General features: G+C 38.2%; 1 protein-coding gene across 3 annotated transcripts in view; it reads right to left on the bottom strand.

Moving 5' to 3' along the window:
• LOC136877698 (CD109 antigen) overlaps positions 1-24,515 on the bottom strand; it is a 297,632-nt gene that overhangs the window by 34,353 nt on the left and 238,764 nt on the right. For all 3 annotated transcript variants that reach the window (XM_068228581.1, XM_068228580.1, XM_068228582.1), the window contains exons 17-23: positions 18,807-18,967; positions 18,579-18,717; positions 17,210-17,328; positions 16,390-16,529; positions 14,713-14,932; positions 14,281-14,458; positions 11,312-11,514 (exon numbers count right to left, since the gene is read on the bottom strand). In XM_068228581.1, coding sequence (XP_068084682.1) covers positions 11,312-11,514; positions 14,281-14,458; positions 14,713-14,932; positions 16,390-16,529; positions 17,210-17,328; positions 18,579-18,717; positions 18,807-18,967 — 1,160 coding nt within the window. The remainder of the gene's footprint in view (positions 1-11,311; positions 11,515-14,280; positions 14,459-14,712; positions 14,933-16,389; positions 16,530-17,209; positions 17,329-18,578; positions 18,718-18,806; positions 18,968-24,515) is intronic.

Consider the following 24,515-nt stretch of genomic DNA (forward strand, 5'->3'; position numbering starts at 1 on the left):
GACACTCCATGTCGTACGATGTCGGCATGTAAAAGATCTCTGGTGACACATTTGGTGTTTACCCGACAAAATTCATTAAAAATCTCAGCCATAGACGCCCAAGAGAGTTTCGGTTTACTCGGTCTGCCATATAGTGGTGGCCTAGAGTAAAACGGAACGTCGAAATTGACGAGCAGACAGCCAGATGGCGTCAAATTGAAATGTCTGCACACGGTAGCTGAGGCCATACGATTATTATTATTATTATTATTATTATTATTATTATTATTATTATTATTATTATTATTATTATTATTATTATCTCACTCACATACTTTCTTTGAGGGAATAGAGATGTGTAATTTTTAGCCTTGGAGCCTCGTATAGCTACAATCGGGCTTTGAGATAATAAGTATTATAAATATATTGTAGTACTGTATTGTGCAAGACATGTAGAATAAGCAGTTTTGATCAATTGTATCTCCTGATTTCTCCTGATTTTTCCTGATTTTCATATCAAAATCTCCTGATTTTTGGTTTTGTAATGTTGGCAGGTATGCTACGACGAAACTTTCTAGTCCAAGTGTGGAACTGCATGGTTGGTCATCTGATAATTATGGAACTGTGATTTTGTACAGCAGTTTCACTGTCACGTAAGTGACCACCCACGATAGATTTTCCGGGAGGAACATTCAGTTTACGACGGCGAGATGATGCGGTAGAACCAGAGCCGTAACGAGCTTGAGATAGTACTGTCTCGAAAGTGGATAACCAAGACGATTCCTTTGCATTTGAATCTGATGTTTCTGGAAACCTTTTAAGGACTCTCTGGGGGTCAAGAGGAATTAATCCAGTGCTGCGGAAGCCACTTCTGATATTATCTGCTTTTCGCGCCTCTATCTTATCTAGCGTCTCCTTCAGAAGAGATGGGAAAGCATCTCTAGATATAGGCCCACGTGTACACTTCTTCCAGTTCGTCAGCACATCCCTCCAGGCTTTCCTAAGTGGCCCAAAAAAACACACGTGTAAAGGTTGTAGAATGTGTGTGCTATTTGGTGGGAGAAGGATAAAAGAAATGTTGTGCTTTTCACATTCTTGAATAACTGAGAGAGACACATGGCTCGATAAATTGTCCCCAATCATGACTTTTGGTCCATCCAGCTGTTTCAAATACGGCAGTGCCACCATTAAGAACCAGTCTTCAAAAATCGGTAGATCGAACCATCCACTTTTGTTCCTGTTGTATCGGGTGCCAGGAGGGCCACCTTCTTGCCAGGTATCCCACAGATGCTCAGACTTGTACAAAACATACGGGGGCAGTAGTTTTCCATCCCCACTTGCACACATCATGACAGAAATACTTGTCTTGGAGAAGTCCATTACTCTCTCCGCATGCTTAATCCCTCTCCTAACAATCACGTGTTTCTTCCCAGGGTCGTCACTTAAGTTGGTTTCGTCATAGTTTATGCCATTTTCCGGTGGAATGTTTTCCAGAGTTAACGTTAACGAAAAATTCGCGCACGGACTCCGAGCTAACCTCCGCACGAGCTCTCTTAATGTTCTCTGAGAGACGAACGAAGAGAATGCTGGAGTGCTTCTTTAAGAAAGACCTTGCCCGTTCGACGCCTGGAAGATTCTGGGTAAATTTCCTCTCCTTTCTTCCAATCCTGTCAAGGTACCCCTTTACAATGTATCGAATATCACTTGAAGTGAGAGGATATCCCCAGTGTGCTGCTCGGACGATCCTGTGTACAAGCATTTCCTCCTCTTCAGTGTCCAGGACAGGTGGTGCTCCGATTGCTTTGGGGTTGGTGCGGTTCACCTTATTCTCCAGGGTCGATCGCAGTACCTGAAAATACTCCGCGGCTTTGCGGTAGGACATTTTTCCAGCCTTAATGGCATTTACTGCCGCATCGAGTTTACTTTTCTCGTAGTTGCAATACAACTGTCCTCCTAATCTTCTCTTGTACACACGCGGCATAGTCCGAAATTACCCCAGCCTTGCACAGATTCACAGAAAAATGTGTGTAGAACGAAGTGTTTAAAGATAAACTTCGTAGAAGCCTCACGGATACTTTCAAACACAACAGAACAAATGGTAGACAATAGTGAACAGCAGCTGGACTCTTAATACCTGTGTACACTAAGAAGTTCCTGTACCAATTGTCAAGGCTATAATGAAACCGACAACAACGACCATTATTAACGTGATAATTTCGTAAGTAACGCAGGATATACGCGCTAAAATTGGCGCGGGAATTCGTCTTGAATTCAAAAAATTTGAGCGCGGGAATTCTATCTTGGAAAATTCAGAGTGACCAACCGTGAAACGAAAAAGTACCGTTTTGTCCGAAATTACCTCCTGCGTCCAAAATAACCCCAAATGACGGTATTACCATTAATAAAGTATTATTATTTATTTCATTTCCGAGTAAACGGAGAACGATTTCGTGTTTGCAGAGGATGTTTCATGAATACCCTTGATGGGTCCCAGATGTTCATTACACTTGCACTTACCAATCGACAGGCTAATGTGCGTGGAACTTTAAGTGATGACAAGAGGGGAAAAACACCACCTGGTAACAAACACTCTCCTGAGAAAGTAAAAGAAGTAAGAGATCACATTTCATCATTTCCTCAATATAAATCTCACTACACACATAGAGAAAGTAATAGAGTTTATCTACCATCATATATCAATTTGCAAACTATGTACAACCTCTACTGTGATGGAAAAGATAGGCCAGTTTCCAGAGGAATATCGAGAGAGAGTTCCATCAGATGAACCTTACATTTAAAGAGCCTAAAGTGGATACGTGTCACAAATGTTATGTTCTACATGCTAGAAAGAAATTTGCGTCAGTAAAAGATGGATCTATGGAAGAAATGACGCCGATTTAGCTGCTCATCACACTGAGGCAGACAATGCGTAACTCCAAAAGGACAAAGACAAGAAATGTTCCAGCTCAAGATAGTTCGATGCTATGTCACACTTTCGACTTACAACAGTGTGTGCCGACTCCGTTTTTGAATACTTCAGTTGCTTTTTATAAACGGCCACTGTGGACAGACAACTTGACCATGCATGAAACCAGTATGGGTAGCGTAACTTGCTACATGTGGCATGAAACAGAGGGTGCTCGTGGTGGGAATCAGATTCCAACGTGTGTTTTCAAGGAACTGATGTCAATTCTTTCAGAAGTGAAACAAGTGACACTATACTCAGATACCTGTGGAGGGCAGAATAAAAACTCTCACGTGGTTGCAATGTTCTTGTTCGCCATGCAGGAAAATCCAAATCTGAATATCGTTGCATCATAAATTCATGGTTCGTGGCCACAGTTACTTAGAATGTGATGTTGACTATAGCCTGATTGAAAAACAAAAGAAGCAGCTTCAAGTACCAGTAGCTCATCCGCATGACTGGTATCAACTGGTATGCTCAGTTGGCAAGAAAAGGAAATTTGGAGTTGTAGAACTGACACATACCGACTTCTTGGATTTTGCTGGTAAAGACACCATACAACTTCGAAAGAAAGATACGCAGGGAATTCAATTTAAGTGGCAGGATGTTAAATGGTTTCGTTTTACGAAAGAGTATGGTACAGTTTTTTTCAAAAAGAGTCTCAATGAGGATGAGCCGTTTCAATCAATAAGCTTCATTTGTAGAGGGAAGATGGGTGTTCCACTGCAGCTTGAACAATGTTATCGTGGCACACTACCAATTTCAAAAGAAAAGAAAAAGAAAAGACATTTTGGATCTCCTCATCTCCTCCCACATAATCCACCTACATTCCATAACTTTTACAAAGATCTCACAACAAATGGCGATGAGGACAAGTACCCTGACATAGGAAGAATTCCATGGTGACTGAATTGGTGCTGCTATCCTGTCAATCATTTAGCTGTAGATCCTGTGCAGACTTTGTTCTAAGGTCGGACATTATTATTATCTTTTGTTCTTTTTTATTTTCATCACTTACAAGTGTGTATTATGTTATTGTATTCAGCGGTCATGATAGTATAAGTCTAGTTCTCACTACAGGAGAAATATAAAAATCCTTAAATACTTTACTTTGAATATAAAGCTCTTCCAGGTAATTATATGAGTCCACAACAATGTTATTAACAATGTGGGAAAAGTCGTTCCAATTGTTTGTTTCAAGAAAATCAATAAAAGGTGTCTCCTGAAAAATCTCATTTTTTGACTTATACTCTTTTTCCCTGGCAGCCTAGATATATTGTTTTGGTCTTTCCTATAAACTTATCATTTTCTATAAATTATTCTTCATGCCACAAGGCGAGCTGAGTGGGATGTAATGCTGTTAAAGTGAAGGCTGGGGAGGTGGTCAGTAGTGTGCGAGACTTAAGATGCTTACTACAGAGGAAGAAAAGTTTTAGACGAGTGGGTTTTCTGGGAAGGTGACAAATGCAGTGAACAGAAGAATGCTTTCCTGACTCAGTTCTACTGCATCGTGATACTGTACAAGATTTAATAATTTTGTTGCTGTGGTGACGTATTTGATGCTCCGAAGAGTGACAGACCACCAATTTTAATGGAAGAGATGTTTGATATTTCTGACAGGCTCTTTAAAAGTCTGTCTACCAAGCGAGTTGTCCATGCGGTTAGGGTTGCCCAGCTGTGAGCTTGCATTTAAGAGATAGTGGGTTCGAGCCCCACTGTCGGCAGCCTTGAAGATGGTTTTTCGTGGTTTCCAATTTTCACACCTGGCAAATGTTGGGGCTGTAGCTTAATTAAGGCTACAGCCGCTTCCTTCCCACTCCTAGCTCTTTCCTAACCCATCGTCGCCATAAGACCTATCTGTGTCGATGCAACGTAAAGTACATTATAATAACAACAAAAACAAAAATCTAAATCCATGTGGAAATTGGCACAGCTGACTAGCATACAGTCCTCAAAGCTCATAGAGCAGCAAAGGAGAAGCTAAATCTTTATCCTTATAAAATTTTCTGTCGTTCAGGAGTAGAAGTTGGCGGATGCAGAGAGGAGGATTTCTGATTGCGAGTAGTTTCAGCGGTTTGTTAATCATCATGGGAAAGAAGTGTCAGACAGAACATTTACTACTGATGTGTTTGGTTTCATTTAATTGGTTACATAGTCAAAATACTCGATCCGAGAATCAAGAAATCCACATGGAATTCGTGAAACACTTTTTCATTCTCAAAAGAATGACGTGTGGATTGCAATCTCACATTCACGAAGTATTGGACCGGTAATTCTTAATAACACGGTAGATTCAGAAATCTACTCTAGTGAAATCTTGCACATGTTCATTGTGGAACTGAATGAAACAAACATTATGGGCTCATTCTTCCAACATGATGGAGCCACAGCTTGTACCTCCAATCGCTGCATGCAGTTTTTAAGTGATATTTGGGGAACAAATCATTTCACAAGAGCTCTGGCCACTACAAAATCCTGATTTGTCACATCCTGATTTTCTTTTCTCAAGTGTTACCACGTCCTAAGTTTACCAGTCTATTCCCAGAACAATTGAGGACTTAGGCCTATAGTACCATTATAAATTTTGTGAACTCTGTGCATAGTGAAACATTTGTATTATCTGAAGCCATTTCTTTCCAGTTTCGACTCAGAGTTCATTTATAACTGTTAGTCACTTCAGTCTGCTGAAACTAAATTTGAATAATAAATTTAAAAACTACCAGAAAGAGAAAATGTATGGTAACAGTATTATGCCTGAAAAAGATACTTAATTAACTTTTAATTAATTTCTTTTTTCAGATATAATACTGTTACCATATGTTTTCTTTTTCAGATACTTTATAAATTTATTACTCAAAATTAGTTTTGGCAGACTTAAGAACCTAACAGTTATAAATTAGTGAAACATTGGTGAATGTTTTTGACAAGTGAAAACGCATTGCCCAATGCTTGGAACTTCATGGTAAATATTTTCTTCAGCATCTCCCGTGAACCTCATAAGTGTACAGTAATCAATAGGCTTTACAATTCACTCCTTTTCAAGTTGCTTTGTTAACAGTATGGTGTAATACGTTATTACAGAACCACTGGGGTTTTAATCTCTTGATTCAGTGTGTTGTGATATCTCTCGAGCTGTCCAGTCACATCCGACTCCAAGCTGTCACCCATGTGTGCACTCTGATAGGCCTCAGCTGCACGCCTTGCTGTGGAGACTTATTTCTAACATTATTGACCCATTAGGATACTTTTCTCCTGTCATATTTGACCAACTACCGGGCAAGTTGTCCGTGCGGTTAGGGGCGCGCAGCTGTGAGCTCGCATCCGGGAGATAGTGGGTTCGAATCCCACTGTCGGCAGTCCTGGTTTTCCATGGTTTCAAATTTTCACACCAGGCAAATGCTGGGGCTGTACCTTAATTAAGGCCACGGCTGCTTCCTTCCCATTCCTAGTCATTTCCTGTCCCAACAACACCATAAGACCTATCTGTGTCGGTGCGACGTAAAGCAAATAGCATATTTGACCTGTGTTCCTAGTCATTTGTTATCTGTATTCAACTTTTTCTCAATTCTCTTCCCTTTTCCTGTGTTCATCCAGCTTTCTTCTTATCCTACACTGCTTGAGTTTGAAGATATATCAAGATGGCCCCTATTGAGCGTTTGCAAAGCTCGGAGTCTGAAACATTCTTGTCAGAGGTTGAGAAGAAACTGATGTAGAAAAACTGGGATTGATAAGGACAGAGCCCATTTCCTTGAAGACAGCAGTGTATGAAGATGTGGAGATTGTCTTTTTTATGTTTGTCTTTGTCATCCCTTCTTATTGCTCCCACTTCCCACAGTGCCCAGTCATTATTGTTATTTTTAATGTTCTTATCTCTGTACATTATTATAGCATGCCTGGTGGCCAAAATTGTTCAGGTATCAAGTTTTTAATGCTCTGATACTGTGCTTAGGTGGTTTGAGTCCTGTTGGTGTAAAAACATTTCATCAGCAGAATGTTAGCCAGCAGGTTATAATACAATTTCTAATCACAAGATTGAGTGTCTAAAGCCTGGATTCAAATCCAAAACTCTCACCAGTGTTTATATGGAGTAAGGACAAGGATGCTGTAGATGGTGATTCACCCGTTGGATGGAGACGTTAAGCCTTGAGCAGACCCCTTGGTATTATTTGACAGGAACGAGCTATTTGCCGGCACTGGGTTTTACAGTCTCTGTACATCATCATCTCACACCCAGACACGCAGGTCACCTATTGGGCGTCAAATAGAAAGACCAGTAACAGGCGAGTCAAACATGTCCTTTGACACTCCCGGTACTAAAAGTCATACGTTGCAAAATAAATAATACATTATTATTATTATTATTATTATTATTATTATTATTATTATTATTATTATTATTATTATTATTAATTCTTTCATTCATCCATCGACATGGCCATCTGTGAGCCATGTTTACACAATCTACCTGCCCTACTGCCACAGACTAATGCCCTTCTCTTTACACTCTCACCAAAAATCCTTAAGTCTTTGGCTTCACCTTTCTCGTTCTTCCGCCGAGATGTTCCGTGTCTTGGCCAGTGGTCTTCGGATCCATCCCTCACTTCCACAAACTTTTTCCTAAACTTTGTTCTGTCTTGCATGTTTGCCTCCTGGATACCCCCTTGTACTAGGTCTTTGTGCACCTGTGTAAGCCACCCAGGCTATGTTTTCCACTTTTCTTCTAGGAGACTCTATAATTTGCGACTATAACCAACATTATCATTGGAAAGGCAATTCCATGGTTATCCAGTGACTATTTGTCCATTGATTGAGAATGGTGACGCTTTGAGATGTCCGAGTAAGTTCTTTTCTTCTTTCCATACTGTTCTACTGAGGTAAGCTGCATGTTTTAGAGTTAATAAGTTCAGTGTTCTATATTTGGGGCATTCATTCTATTTTAGTTTGTAAACACAAGGTGTGGAGGTAATATTTTCTAATAATGCTGCAGCGTGGGAAGCACATTGTGGGTTGGAAGGTTAAGGCAAGGTGCATCTTCATATTAGCTCAAATGGGGTTGGGATACAGGAGCTAACAGTGGGGAGACAAAAAAATATGCACACAGAAAGCAGTGTTGTATTATAATGCACAAAATGAACATAAATGTGCATTACAAACAGATAACATCCTTCAAAATAGTCCCCTAGGGTGTCAACAAATTGGTGCCTATGATTGAGAAGCTAATGAATACCATTGGCAGTATTGAAAGCATTTGTATCAATGTTGTACCACCTGCCGCTGATATGTGGTTATGATGGCTTCAAAGCACATCACACACAACGGCTTCTTCAGTTTCAGAATGAGATCAAAGTTGCATGGATTGATATCTGGTGAGTAAGGAGGGTGCTCATAGATACAAGGTCCCTCACGAGCTGCTGAGTGGGCTGTCGTGTTATCATGGAGGAGTTTAATGCTATCCAGCAATGCTGGACATTTTCACCAAAGTATATAGCATAGATGGCCCTGCAGAAAGGTACTGTAGAACGGGGCATTGACACCAGGTATGGGGGTTAACATTTTTACAATAATGCTGTAGCATGGGAACCACTGACACTTTGGTTGCCATACACCAAAACGAGCATGACCTCCATGGGCAATGGATTCTTTTGCACTTTGTGTCATTATAGTGGTGCTGGGTGATGCTATTCAACTGACTGACACTTCAGTTCTGGTTTTTAGGTTTGTGGTCAATTGTCATCAATTGCAATATAGCAGAGCATGATCAGATGTGCACTGACTATGTCAAGCCCTGAAACTTAGCCACTTGTGCCCTCAGACATGATCTGTCAGTGACCTTTCATAGTGTGTGCCACAAGGTGTCCAACATAATACCAGCTTTACCATTCCACCACGTGTTCAGACAATAAAACACTGTTGCCATGACTTACATGACTTATGAAACAACTTACCTATATTATACATGTCTACTGGATGCTTTTCTAGTCAAGGCTTCTGTTCCTTTTTCTGAATGCTGTCTTGTATTCAAAGTGTCTTAATTTTTAAGCACACTTTTGGTGTATGTATGTGTACATATGTTAGTGTGACATATGTGTCTTTTTTTCTGTTTTATTGATATGTTCTCTTTGATTTGTGCATGCTGTCAATTAGTAAGTGGTTGTAACCATTAGCAACTGGCAGATCACTTATGGAAAAAAAATCATTTTTATCAAATCAAAAATTATTCAGGAAAGACCGGTGAACCTTTCTCTCTCAGCCAAATCTGATGCCACCATTAGGCTGTATCTAACTAACAACAGTTAGGGAAACAAAGGAAAAAAGACATCCTTCACAATATTGTGACCACTGAAATGCCAAAGAATGAGAAATATGAACTAGTTATTATATTTGTTCAACATATATATATTGAAATACCGTGGAAAATACAAACAGTACTTTTCTACAGAAACTCCTTTTACTATATAGCACATAATTCAGTGCTCCCTCACTTCACTCCATATTTGCTCATGAACATACGAGTTTATGTATACATGGTAAGCCTTTTTACAACACTAACATATGTATCTCCTTAATTAAAGGAAATAATCCATATAACAATATACTACGCCCGCTTCAGGAAGAATTCCAAGCTTCGTGTGAATATATTGGTCTTCCTCAGCCTGAAGTTTTGTCGAAAACATCATTAAGAAGCTTTGTAAAGATCTAAGAATGCCAATATAGTTGGTCCCTTATTGGACATTATAAAATTTCCAGCTAACTCATTCCTGGTTGCCAGAGTTTCGCCCTAGTGTGCCAAGTTGGGCTCATCAGTTGGTAAATGGCACACCCACCAAGACTTGGTCTCTCATAGAGCATTGGCACTGCTGATGGCTCCAAATAGCCTATGCAGTGGCCTACACGGTATGCACTAGCCATGCGTCTTGGTGGGTGTGCCATTTACCAACTGATGAGCCCAACTTGGCACACTAGGGTGAAACACTGGCAACCTGGAATGAGTTAGCTGGAAATTTTATAATGTCCAATAATGGACCAACTATATTGGTATTATAAATGTACTCATTTGGACCAAATATTTCAGGTTCCTGATGGGAATCAACATCTTTAAGATCTAAAAACTCATGAATTTGAAACTTGGAAGACATTACCTGGACGAGGTAGGGGTGCTGAAGTCTTTGCAGATGTATCTGACTAACAAGCGGATTTCTAACAAAGCTAGATTATCCTCATCTGTATGGATCACTGGCCTTAAAATGAACGCAAATGTGGCGGCTATCCAGACCATTCCAGGCAGATCCTTAGACGGTACCCGATGCAGACACTACGCCGAGAACAAATCACTTGGACATGTCTTAGGATTCTGTGATAAGGGCACGAAGATCGGAGCGTCTGAAGAAGTACTGGGAAGACCGCAAAGCCTGAACAATCCCTTCAAAGAGACCTGAACGACAGACTGACTAAAGTAATCCTATGTGGTCATAAAAGAAGAAGAAGAGGAAAATTACTATGTAATTCATGCCATCACATGTGAGGTCTAAGATCGCTAATACTTTGCGACAGAAAGGGTGGCAAGTGCATGAAGAAATCCCTTGCGTTTTCTCAGATGGGTCTACTAGAAGAGTTGATATTATTCCATATTCTAACACCCCTAGGTATGGGATAATTACTGACACTTCTGTCCGATTCGAGGTTGATCTTCAACAAGCTGAGGAGGGATAAAGGAAAGAAAGCTATCTATGAACTTATTGTTAATTACAGTATTTCAAAGACAGACATAAACTGAAATGCACTGATGTATTAGATCTACTGATGGGGTGCTATACCTTACTTTTTTATTAGGAATTAAAAAAAAAAAAAATCACATTCCAACTTTCATACGAGATGAGACAGTTACAACAGTACTAAAGAAGAGTTGTCAAATTCTGAATCACCATCTTAATCCACACCTCCTTTTTTTTTTTTTTTTTTAATGCTATTTGTTCAGGGCGTCGACCTATAGAGATCTTTTGCCCCTATCCACACCTCTAGGTGTTGTTTGAAATTTATATCATATTATTATATTTTAGTATTGTAATTATCATTTTAATGTTAATTATTATTGTCATGTGCCTATACCGAGTCCTTTGGGGCTACCTCCAGTAGGAGGCAGTTTTGTAAATAAATAAATAAATAAATAAAAACACATACAGAATAAAAATTGGCACATAACTTAGCTGAGTGTAACCAAAGAACTTTTTTTCATTCTTCTATGGTATAAGAGTGTCTACAATGCTGTGTTACTTGTACATACTTTCAGATATAAAGGCCAAATCTCTCTGGACCGAACTTCAAATCTTACAACTTTTGAGGCAGTACAGAAGTTTTAATCCATTATACCTGTGTAGAGGCAAATCCACCTTCTTGGTTCCTCTGTGAGATGAGCCATCTCATAACTGGGAGAGCATCTTGAACTAATCCACGTTGGAGGTAACACAACAGAGCATAGGATGTCATTTCCACATTCACAGGACTGGGTAAGGCATGCCAAGGATTTTTCTCATCTTCTTTCTCAATAGGTTTGCTCCACCACTTCATTTCCGCTATGGAACACAATTAGAGTGTACATGTATAGTAAGGATGTTAATAGTTGTTGCTGTGTTCACATATTTACAAAATTAGAATCTCAATGTACATCGATAAGAAAGTTTCTTCCTACAAAATTACAAAGCTTTAATATTTCTTATGCCAACTTCTCAGGCTTAAAAGGAAAGGAAATATAAGTATACATGCAAGTCCATCCAATATTCATGAGATGCACTTAATGGAAAGCACACTGATCAACAGTGAATTAAAATTACTAGAAGGAAATTTAAAATATTCATGTGAAAAATGTAAGAAAAGGGACTGGTTGGAGAACAACATATATATTTAAAAACAGCAGTGTAGGAAGATGTGAAGATTGTCCTTGCTATTTGAATTTTCTCCTCATACTGACCTTTCACTGTCAGATCAGTGTGGAAAGAGGAAACAAAAAGATAAGGATAATCGCCACATCTTCATACAGATTGACTCTCTCCTCATCAATCCAGTTCTTCTGTTTACATTGATGCTCTCACGGCCTGTAGTTGTGGACATGATATAAGCTTTTGGGCTTTTGCTGTGTCAAAAAACAAGGTGAAATTTTTTATGTTTCGCAGAGAATTTTGCTCCGCGTCTTCAGAAGAAAATCTCGACTGTTCAAGAGGAAGACTTTTGCAATAATGAAGGTCTGAATTGAAGAATGCCTTACTGTTGGTCTAGAGTAGGGATGCCATATGTCCTCTTTTTTCCCAGACATGTCCTCTTAAATAGAACGAAAAGTGTCCAGCTGGATTTTCAAATAACTTGACAAATGTCCTCTTCTTGGGGTTTAAAATAAAATGATTTAAACTTTGCATGGTGTTTAGTTATCAACTTCACCACCACATTTAAACAGACAGCGCTTTTTGCTTATAACTTCCGTTTTCTTTTGAGCTCAGCATTGTTTACAGGTTGTGTGTGCATAAATTGTGTATAAATTGAGTTCTGAAAGTTTTATCAAGTATTATTTTGCCATAAATATGACTTTTTCTTTTGTATTCCCAACCATAATGCAAACACAGAGCGAATATTTTCATTGCTTAATTCACAGAGAACCAAAGACAGAAACAGGTTCACAACTGAGACTGTGAAAGGTGTAGAATGTTTGCAGTATAACTTCAAACATTTCAGTTGCATCCAGTTTCAGCACTTTTCTTTGTTGGAAAACAAAATGCTTTTACAGGCTATTTCATCTTCAGAAAAGTACGAATAGCACAGGGAAAAAAAAAACATAAATGACATAGGTGATAGGCCAATGGTCTGTGATGAAAGTGAGTAATGTGCAGTGATTTCATCAGTAGACTGTCCTTTTCCAGGTTGGGGTCCTCTTTTCTTAGGTTGGTGATATGGCATCCCTAGTCTAGAGTCTTATTTCTTCTACCACATTCATCCCTGATTCATGTGATGACCTTGCTGGTACTTCACAACACACATACAGTGGAGAGGAAATATCTTAATTGGAGCTTAAATGGTGTTGTCACTCCCACCTGGAATGCTAACGTACAGTGAGCCATCTGATGATGAATGAACATACCATGTATTCTAGACCAACGGTGAAGCATTCTTAAATTCAAACCTTCACTATTGGAGAAGTCCTTCTCGTGAACAGTCAAGATTTTCTTCTGAAGACACGGAGCAAAGTTCTCTGCGGAACATCAAGAAATTCACCTTGTTTTCTTGATACGGGAAAAGCCCAAAAGCTTATATCATGTCTCCAGTTCTTCTACATCCATCTCTTCTCACCCCTTTATGAGTTCCTTTCTCCTTCCCAGCTTCATCAGGAGTGCGGGCATCAACACTCATTTAGGGGTCATCGTGACAAATATCCAGTCTTGATGTGGGAAGTGTAGGATAAGAAGAAAGATGGATAAATACACTTTCTGCATCAAGACTGAAGATCTTTGAGCAGAAATGAGTGCATATGCTTGCCCTTCTGGTGAAGCTGGGAAACAGAAACAAGCTCACTGGAAGGGGGGCTGAGAAGAGATGGATGTAGAAGAACGGTTCTTGAGGAGAAAAGACGGCAGTGTATGAAGATGTGTAGATGGGCCTTCTCCTTTTGTATTTTCATGTTTGTCCTTATCTCCTCTTTCTGTTGCTCCCTCTTTCCACACCGAACTGCTATTGTGTTCATTCTATTATTCTTTTGTTTTCTTGAGCCCATCTAAGACATGACCTCTCGCTGTGTTTACATTATGTGCTTTTCATATTCCTTTCTTTCTATAGAATGACTTGATTTTTCACTTGGTTGTTCTTTTCCTTTATTTATACTGACCCATTGGGCTACTTTTGACCTTCTGCATTTGTCCTATGCTCCTAGTCTTTTCCTACCTGTATGTTTTTTTTTGTCTCTCCTATTTCTGTTCATTTCACTTTCTTTTTATCCCACACTTCATACATCAAGACTGAAGATCTAAGAGTCTGTCAAGAAATGGATATAAAGGAATCATTATTGATGAGGAGAGAGCCTATTTATTTGAAGAAGGCAGTGTATGAAGTTGTGAAGATAATCCATGTCCTTTTTTTGTGTTCATCATGTGTCCCCTTGTCTCCTCTTTCTGTTTCTTCCTCTTCTAATGCTGACCTATCATTGTATTTGCCCTATTATGTTCCTATCTTTCCATATATGACTTGAGTTTCTGCTTGTTCGTTCCTCACCACAAGGATGTGAAAGAGACATGCAAAGTAGACAAGGACACTACCAAAAACAATTTCATTATTATGTGTATATTATGTTGTATACTTACAAGTAGAGTTAGCTCTGCTCTCTAGAAGATTGAAGGCAGCATTCTTTAGAGGATGATTTGCAAGATGGAGTGCATAAGACGATATTGCAATAGCGTAAATATCTTCAAGACCATCCAAGTTGCTTCCAATGTAATTCAGAGCTCTATTGACTGCACTTCCATAGGCTTGGGCTGATTCCTGAATAATAATAACAATAAAAATAATAATACCATTTAAAATAGTATTCTGGTTAAATCTGCATTGTCAATGTTTATTGTCTTGAAACATGTGCAATGAATAAATAAGGTTCATTAACAGAAAGTGTACTGACAACGTGGATTTAACTAGAATATTGTTTTAAATAGTTTTTTAATGAGTTCAGTTCGCACACGCGACCCCACAGGTGTAGGAAAAGCATTAGAAGAAAAAGATATGAGAGGAGAATTGTTTACCTGGTTTTCTAAAAAGGCAAGCAGTGTGTATGCTGTCAGTGCTAGTCCATTGGCTGCACCCCCTTGCATGTCACGATGACTAACTTTGCCCACCTCAGGGAAGCTTCCATTTTCTGCTTGATTGTTGGCCAACCAGCGAAGAGCTTCTTGGATGATTCTGTCTTCCACAGTAATATACGGCATTGCTTGACGAAATGCTCTGGCTACGAATGCAGTCAGCCTGGAACACGGAAAAAGGTAATACTTACATAAACATGTGAGAACATGCTATACTACCATAATTATTCCTGCTACTGATTACCTAAAACATTCTCTCCTAGCACTCCCTCTGATTTTTAGGACTTTCTATTTTGCTATTTGTTTTATGTTGCACTGACACAGTCAGGTCTTATGGTGACAATGGGATAGGACGGGCAAGGAAATGACTATGGCCTTGATTAAAATACAGCCTGGTGTGAAAAAGGGAAACCACGAAAAACCATCTTCAGGGCTGTTGATAGTGGGGTTCAAACTCACTATTTCCCAAATGTAAGCCAACAGCTACATGATCCAAATCGTGTAATCATCTTGCTTTGTTTTGGTACTTTCAAACGTGATAGCAGTAAAGCCACTTACAATACAACAGTGCACTACATTGCATCTCCTTTTCTCCTTCCACTCCCACTACATTGCTATGATGGAAAAGTGGTTTCCTTATACATCCTCTAATCCAGCTCCAATCGGGTTGGGACATTTTCTACCTTCTTCGGAAACCATCTTAATATATTCTTCTCAATTCTGTTGAACTTTTTTTACTCCAGTACCTTTCACATTTCTCACTCTTTCTCTCATCTTTCCTCTGGTACTCAGGAAGTTCATTTCACTGGCATGAATTTTACTCCTGTCGCTTGTCACCGCCCAAGTCTCCACTGCATATGTCATTGTGGATGTATAGTGCATCTTGTACATCAATTCCTTACACTTACTCATACTTCCTTCATCCACACTAAGCTCCTTATCTTCTGGCAGAATTCGTTCACCTGTTTCTCTTTCCTTATACCTTAATATTAAATATTCAATCAAGCATGGCTCAAGTGATTTGTAACTCTTATAATAGAGGAAGAGTATCCATTGGGCAAGGACATCTCCCTATAATTTCCTCTTCCTTTCTGGGAGTTTTATGTACTCATATTTACAAATACTGCACGTTGTAAGCTGAAGTCGTTAGATGTCAGTAGAACTGACACTGTCTGCAAAATCATACAATGATGTATACATAAATATAATTTGATTTATAGAGCAATTTAGAAATTTAGTTTGAACTTCTATTAGTAGCCTACAGTGAGCTGGGCTCAAGCTGTATATCTTATTTATTGAGGTGGGTAGGAATCAAAGTCAGAATGAAATATGTGTAAGGAATGAAACGTGCACTGTACTGCTAACTTCAGTGATAGTCTTTGTATACAATTAAGAAATATTATTAGCAGATGAACAATTAGTTACAACTACTGAATAATAATAATAATAATAATAATAATAATAATAATAATAATAATAATAATAATAATAATAATAATAATAATAATAATAATAATAATAATAATAATAATAATAATCCTGCTCTTGATATTACTATAGCCCATAATATTAACAACTATCATTGCTACTGTATAAAGAAAATAAGGAAAATTTACTCACCAGGTACTGCCATGACTGTCACTGCTGCCAAATGCACTGAATGAGCCATCATCACGTCTGTATGTCAGTTCTTGTTGGTAACCAGTCTCCATGAATCGCAGTGCTTTATTTTCCACGGCTGGAGTCAACTGCTTTGTGTTCTGAAAAGTTCAATTATAGATTCCTCATCAATGTCTTGTGGAAGAATCATCATATGAATAGCTTAAGGTGTCCATCCACCTGTCTATTACAAGAATGTTAAAAGGATGCTCGATATATTAAAAGAACATCAGTCACTGGCATGTTAAAAGAACATTCTATTTACCAGTCACTGACATGTTAAAAGAACATTCTATCTACCAGTCACTGGTATGTTAAAACATTCTATCTACCAGTCACCGGCAAGTTAAGAGAACATTCTATTTTCCAGTCACTGGCATGTTAAAAGAACATTCTATTTTCCAGTCACTGGCATGTTAAAAGAACATTCTATCTACCAGTCACTGGTATGCTAAAGGAAGATCCTATTTATCAGTCACCGGTATGCTAAAAGAACATTCTATCTACCAGTCACTGGTAAGTTAAAAGAACATTCTATTTACCAGTCACTGGTATGCTAAAGGAAGATCCTATTTATCAGTCACCGGTATGCTAAAAGAACATTCTATTTACCAGTCACCAGTATGCTAAAAGAACATTCTATTTACCATTCACTGGTATGCTAAAATAATATTCTAATCTACCAGTCACTGGTATGTTAAAATTATGTTCTGTCTGCTAGTCATTGACGTATTAGAAGGATACTTTATCAAACAGCCACTGGTATATTAGATGCACTTACTCTTAAATACTCAATGACGACTATGTTGGGCACAAAATTCAACATGTTCTGTTCTCCACATCCTGAAGGCATCTTGATTAAATTAGCAAGGTTTGGTATACTTGGTCCAAGAATATCACCTGAAATAAAGACTCTACATTTTATGTTTGCATTAAATATGCATTACATGGAATCAAACTATACAAACATGTGCACATCGAAAAACTGTTAGCAACCCTCAGTTGTCATACACAGTAAGAGAAACTGGAAATTGAAGGAGGACAATGACTTACCAGGTAAGAGTGTGTTGATAGAACATACATAACAGAAACATTTTTTAATTTTAGCTTTCTTTTATGGAAGGCAGAGTAGGAATGGTTCTTCCTATTGTTGAATTCTAGCTGCTGCTCTTGTGGCTGGGTGCTTCCCAAATAGGATACCCCCTCGAGGTAAGAAGGTAATCTACATGGAAGCAATCATTAAAGCTGAGTTTGTAAATCGAAGGGTGACTGGGGAATGGAGGATCGATGTTAGGAGTTTTGAGAATACTGCATGGATCATGTAGATATTTTGTGAGATTGTTAGCTTTGATACCAAACCACAAGTAGTGCTTAGGTACAACAAAATACCCACCCCGTTCTTATGGCCAGGATTCAACAATAGTGAGAATTATTCTTCATCTTCCCTACACCAAAGTGGTACTTCTGAAAGTTGAAATTTATTATTATGTTATCATATGAAGTAGAAGAAAGCACAGACGTATGATTTGATGTATTGATTCTGAATTAATGGAACTAGATCACTCCTTATCAAGAAAATACTCCATTTAAAAAAGGGCTTGGTAATGATATACTACTACTACTACTACTACTACTACTACTACTACTACTACTACTACTACTACTACTACTACAATAGACTATTTTGGTGTCAACTACCGACTGAGTTTTGAATGCAAAGGATTCGAGCGAGATGTCAGTTTGTGAGCAATATAATTGAGATTCAAAAATTGTTCTGACTCTAATTTTACTTGTTCTTATTCATTAAACTTTTTAAAAACATTTTAAAACTATTGATAATTTGATGATAGAAATGTGTTTGTTAGAGAACATTATTTTACAGATATTTACTGCCTTCAGATATACTGAGGCTACAACTTAAAATATTTAAACCAACTGACTTGGAATTGCAGCTTAACCTCCACTTCTGAACAACTATTCTTGCAATAATAGTGATAAAATGTTGCTGAACCTCAGTTCACAAAAATTAAGCACATTAGGTATTATGAATGGAGACAAACTCCCATACCCCTAAAAACTAGTTATTCCCTGGATTGAAAGAGTGCTGGTGAGATTCACCCCAAGCCCCCAAACAGAATGATGCAACTCACCAACAGCAGATACTTCTATCTTCTCAGAACCAGTAACAAAATATCCAGGAAATTCCAGGCTCACATTCATAGTGACCGAGTTGCTATTCCTCAGGTCTATGAACACAGCCTTATTACGGTACTGAGTCTCTCCTTCAGGCTGAAATTCAAAATAATTTTGATAAGATCTACAAAAATCACAATGAAAGGATTATGATACCTTAAAATACTGTCACGTTATATCCTTACCTTAACAAGGAGCTTTTTTTCAACACCATCCCTTGCCAGTGGACTCGTTGCTGTCACTTTGATGGTAATGTAACCTAGCTTCTTTGGTGTAATCATGAATGACACTGAAGCTGCATTATTTGCCTTCACAAACACACGTTTGCTGCGGTACACCTCAATTTCTGAAATAGATCAAGCCATTTCCATTCACGTTAGATCACAAAACTGCTTCACTCTGTCTACAAGTAAGGAACTCTTTAAGTAATCATCTGCAGTTCACAGCTTAATTTGTCTCTAGTCATTATAAATATTTATATTTGACTATTTGATTACAATGCATTGCAGTTGCTTCCATAAATACAAGTTTTACTCTAAAATCACATGCTTATCCCCATTTAATTCCAAATTGGTTTCTTGAAAACTAAAGGTTCTGCAAATGAGGAAAACACATTACAAAGCCAATTTTCAATCTACAGTTTTCAATCTACAATTTTTTTTAGGTGCACAATGTTATTTCTCTACATAATCTCCATCAATTTGAACTGCCTCATGCCAACTCAGAACAAGTATATGTATGAGCTCATAGCAGAAATGAGGTCTGGTACATCTAAACTACTCTGCAGCAACCGCCAAGAGGTAATCATTATGTTCAAACCTCTTTCTGCAAAAAAAAAAAAAAAAAAAAAAAAAAAAAAAATGGTAATAAGAGAGTACCAAATTAGGGCTGTAAGGCAGGTGTGGGGATGCTGTCCATCCCAGTTTATGGACAGGGTCCTTCATTTTCTGACTGATGTGTGGTTGAGTGCTCAAACATTTTTCAGTTGACCATGAAGCTTCTGAATTAAAGGTGTTTCTGTGATACATGATGTGCCAAGCAGAAGTTCCTTTAAATCCCAGGAAATGGTGTCACTGAATTTCTTCTTTTGGAATGAAGTTGCATGATTCCACTCCACTGACTGGTTCTTTGCCTCCTGTTCAAAATGGTACAGCCATGTTTTATCTTCTATCACAATTCTTGAAAAGAAACAATTCCCACTATTTTCGCACAGCACGAGGAGTTCACTGGAGCAAATCTTTTCCAACCATGGTTGTTTCAGTATTCACCATACACTTGCTTCATCAAGTCCCATTTGATGGATGCAATATTTCAATCACAGTTTCATGTTTTCTGCCCACAGCCATGTTGAACACATTACACATTGTCAGATGTTTGTGTGATGTGGAGTTTGCCACTAAGGTAAATCTTAAATCTTAACATGCCTACTGTTGCCTAATAATCTCTGTGTCCAGTGAGGTAAATGTTAACATGCCTACTGTTGCCTAATAATCTCTGTGTCCAGTGACTTATTGTACTGCAGTCAGCATCATCTTCATGCACTTGTTTCAACCTCTTGTGAATATTTCCCTGCCTCATTCTCACAACGCAGGAATTTTATAACAGCATGTTTTTTATTGACATCAAGCACAGCAGCCTTCTTGAGCAAGTGCTATGACTGCACTACATGTGAAAACTAGTTGAAATAAATTTGATTACAAGTGGCAAGTGTGCTTCCATGTACTGCACAAGGAGCAAAGCTGTAGGAAAATTAAACTGGCTTTATAAAAAGAACAAAATGTGGTATAGCTGCATACTCGCTTATATACAAACTCGTCTGGTCATTGGAACTTCACAGACTCGATAGTTTCACTTGCATTATGAATTTCTATGGGTCAACATGTGCAAACCTGCAGTACAACTCTGTTCATCAGTCTATATTTCTAGCAAAATAAATAAATCAATATATAAATAAATTAATTAAATCAATTAATTTATCAATTAAATAAAAAAACAAATATGAATGGGCAGAGGAGATATTTACCTCCAAGATGAATGCAGCAGAAATTTGTTAACGTGAAATAACACTGTGCAAGTTTATAGGTATTTCTTTCCTTGAAATTAATTTCTATATTTGAATAAAACAAGAGTGAAGAATTGTGTAATAGAAGATTACATAAGAATTCTAGTAAAGCACGGCCGGAAGTCAATATTCTACATATTTTATTCATCATCATCATCATCATCATCATCATCATCATCATCACTGTACAGGTCCAGTTTCCCGGGTACTGTTTATGAGCCTCTTCCACTTCTTCCTGTCCATATACAACTTGTCATGGAGGACATCATCCACTGTCCATCCCCTGGTAACTAGATCAAATTTGATCATGTCCATCCATTGGGTTTTAGGTCTTCCTGCAGGTCTTTTCCCCTCCACTTGTCTTTCCAAACTTATTCTGGCTGTTCTTGTAGGCTCCATCCTCATCACATGCCCATACCACCGTAGTCTGGATGTGCCGATTCGGTCTAATGAGGATGTCTTTATTCTTGGCTTCTTTCCTCATCTCATCATTTCTTAACTTGTCCATCTTGCTCTTCCAGATGGTGGATCTAAGAAATTTAATCTCTGATGTTTGCAGTCTTGATGAATCTCTTTTTATGAGGATGCACGCTTCAGTATGTCTACATATGTCTACAAGGATGAGCTGTGTGTTTAATAGAAAAAATTGTTAGTGTAAATTGTATAATATTGTATTATAGGAAATTTTTCTTCTCTTGTTAATTTAATATTTAGTGCTTGACAATAATGTATTTTAGTGTACCATTTGCCACCGAGGTAGACACCTCATTTGCAAATAAAGAGATTTTGATTTTTTAAAATTTTGAATACCATAGGTCAATATTGGTATGAAATAGCTGTTAAACATCATCAGTTTGGCCGGTTTTGGAATCGTGTCATCCCATAAAAGTGTTCTTACTTGTTGGTAGAATTCAGATCCCTTTTGCACTCTGTTTATAATTTCCTTTCTGACCAAATTATCACTGGAGATTATACTTCCACGGTAAGGAAAACTATCCACACACTCTAGCTGGTGGTTTCCTAGTTTTACACTTTCTGGGCACCCTTCTCTGTTTACTGCCATCATCACTGTCTTGGTCTCGCTGATGTTTAGGTTATATTCCTGAAACTGGGATTTCCATACGTTGAGTTTGGTCTGTACTACTTCTGTTTCACCCCAAATCATGATATCATCAGCAAAGGCCAAAGCATTCAGTTCACCTAAATTTTCCTTGACGTTCTTCATTATAAATTGTCCATAACATTGATGAACAGTAGTGGGAACAGTGCACTTCCTCGTTGAACTCCACTCTTGGTCTCAAACCATGATGATCGACCTTCCCCAATTTGTACACAGCTAGTACAGTCTTTGTACATCATGTGAATTTTCCTTACCAGTCCTTCAGGCACATTTCTTTTCTTCACGCACTCCCAGATCTTATCTCATAACACTATCATAAGCCTTTTCTTATCCAGGAATACAATGACCAGGTTTTTGCCTATCTCCCAATACTTTTCCATCAGCATGCGGGTGTTAAAAATTAGATCTATTGTTGATCTGTTACTTCTGAATCCATATTGCTCCTCCTCTAACTGTGGTTCAATGATGGTTCTCGATCTCCTTTCTATGACCTTGTCTAAAATTTTTAGCCCATGAGACAGCAGTGTTATTCCTCTATAGTTGGTGGGTTTCCATCTGCTACCTTACTTAAACAAGGGAATTATAACGCCCTTGCTTCAATCTGCAGGCATTTTGTTGTCTGTCCATATGGCATTTAGTACTCTGTGCAGCCATTGTATACCCTGGATGCCTGCTACCTTTATCATGTCCGCATTCATTCGTCTGCACCTGAAGATTTTCCTTTAGGCATAGATTTTAAGGCTGTCTCAGTTTCTGTCCAGGGGATGGGAAGTTCCTCATTGTAGGCTTGGATTTCTGGTTCTGTATTTTGTTCTTGAACTGGTCTATTCAGTAGGTGGTCGAAATGGTTCTTCAGGACTTCTCTCATGTCACTTTCTGTCCTAACCAGATTTCCATTTTCATCTTCCAGTGCCTTTATGGTATTCATTGATTTCCTTTTACCTCAGATAACACTATACAGTAGTTTCTTATTGCCTCTGCTGTCTGCCTCCAGTTTCTGAGTGAATTTATTCCATACCTTGCTCTTTCCTTCTGTAACTGTTCTTTTAACATCCAGTTTCTTGTTTCTGTATAATTGTTCGAGGTTTCTGATCTTTGCCTTGTCTCTAGTAAGATCCGGTTTATTTTTCTCCTGATCCCTTTCTTTCCACAAGAGATTTCTTTCCCTGATTGCTGCTCTCACTCTTTCATTCCACCATGGTGTTTCCTTCTCCCTTGTTTTCATACTTGTCTTTCCACAAACTTCAGTTGCTTTCTTAACCAATGTGTCCTTTAGTCCGGTCCATTCTGCCTCTCCATTTTTCCTTTCATCTCTTGGTAACAGGGTTTTTATCTGGTTCTGATACTCAGTTCTCTTATCTGTTTTCTGGAGTTCCAATACTTTGATTTTTGGCATTTTCCTGTTCTGTACTTCTGGCACATAAAGTTTCTCAGTTCTGTTACTAACAGACAGTGATCACTGTCAAGGCTCTTGCTGGGTATTACTCTGACATCTGTTACCATTCTGCTCCTTTCTTCATCTGAGATGACATAATCAATTACAGTCTTTTGTAGTCCATCCCAACTGTATCACGTTATATTATGGCTCTGTCTCTTCTTGAACCAACTATTTTACACCACCAACCCATTCCTCATACAGAAGTCAAGGAGATGTTCACTTTCTATATTTCTTCCACCATATCCATAAGGTCCCATTACGTTCTCACATCCTGTTCTATCTGTCCCAATATTTTATTATTAATTCATTTTATCAACACTACTCGTTCTTGTGTGATCCTCTGTTAACCTCTTACATAGCGATTATTTACAATGGTGATTCCTTTCTACCTAATATTTTTATTGTTAAAATGGAACTCTTTATTGGAAAACAGTGACAGTGGTAACAATGAACGTAAATTTTGCGAACTTAAAATTAAATATAAGCCGCTGAAAAGTTCCTGTTTTAAAATTCCGAATATACTCGTGTATTTTTATGGGTTCTTCTTTTAACTTACTTGTAAAATAAATAACACAGCACTAAAGATATGGCAAGTAAGATAACATGACACTCAATACTGTACAAGAAAGACATTCATATGTTTGTGGCTGTGTGAAATGCCCTAAAACAAGGATCAACACACAATGCTACATGGCACTCCTTACACATGTGCCTGGATTCCTTTTATGCCTTCTTCCCTATAGCATCGTGCACACAGAACTATCAGACTCACTAAACTCAATGTCAAACTCTTCTTCACTCTCCACTTTCACTTAACAGACGAAGTACACTTAGATAGCAATAAATATGGAAAGGCTGAAAAAAATGAGCTGCCTGAGTCACCGACATCCACTACAGTTGAGTCAGAGACATCTTTTGACAAAAATAGGAACCTGAAGTAATAATTTGATAAATATCTGGCAGAAATACTGAAAAGAAACATAACAAGAAACGAGTATATTTGGGCCTTGAAATTAGGTCCCGATGTAAGCGACATTCCCGAGTATACTCGGATTTTTATTTTACATAAATATATATAAAATCCTGAGTATACTCTGGCTTTTTATGCTAAGAGGTTAACTCTATGAGTATTTTGATCCCTAAATTGATAAATACCCCATAACTTTCCTCATACTACAACTATAATAATGGCGTATGGCCTCCGGAGAGGCCTGGTGCAGGTCTTTTTCTAGTAGACGGCCTATTAGGCGACCTGCATATCTGGGAAGATGAGG

This window comes from Anabrus simplex, chromosome 7, assembly GCF_040414725.1.
Source record: "Anabrus simplex isolate iqAnaSimp1 chromosome 7, ASM4041472v1, whole genome shotgun sequence".
Lineage (NCBI taxonomy): Eukaryota > Metazoa > Arthropoda > Insecta > Orthoptera > Tettigoniidae > Anabrus > Anabrus simplex.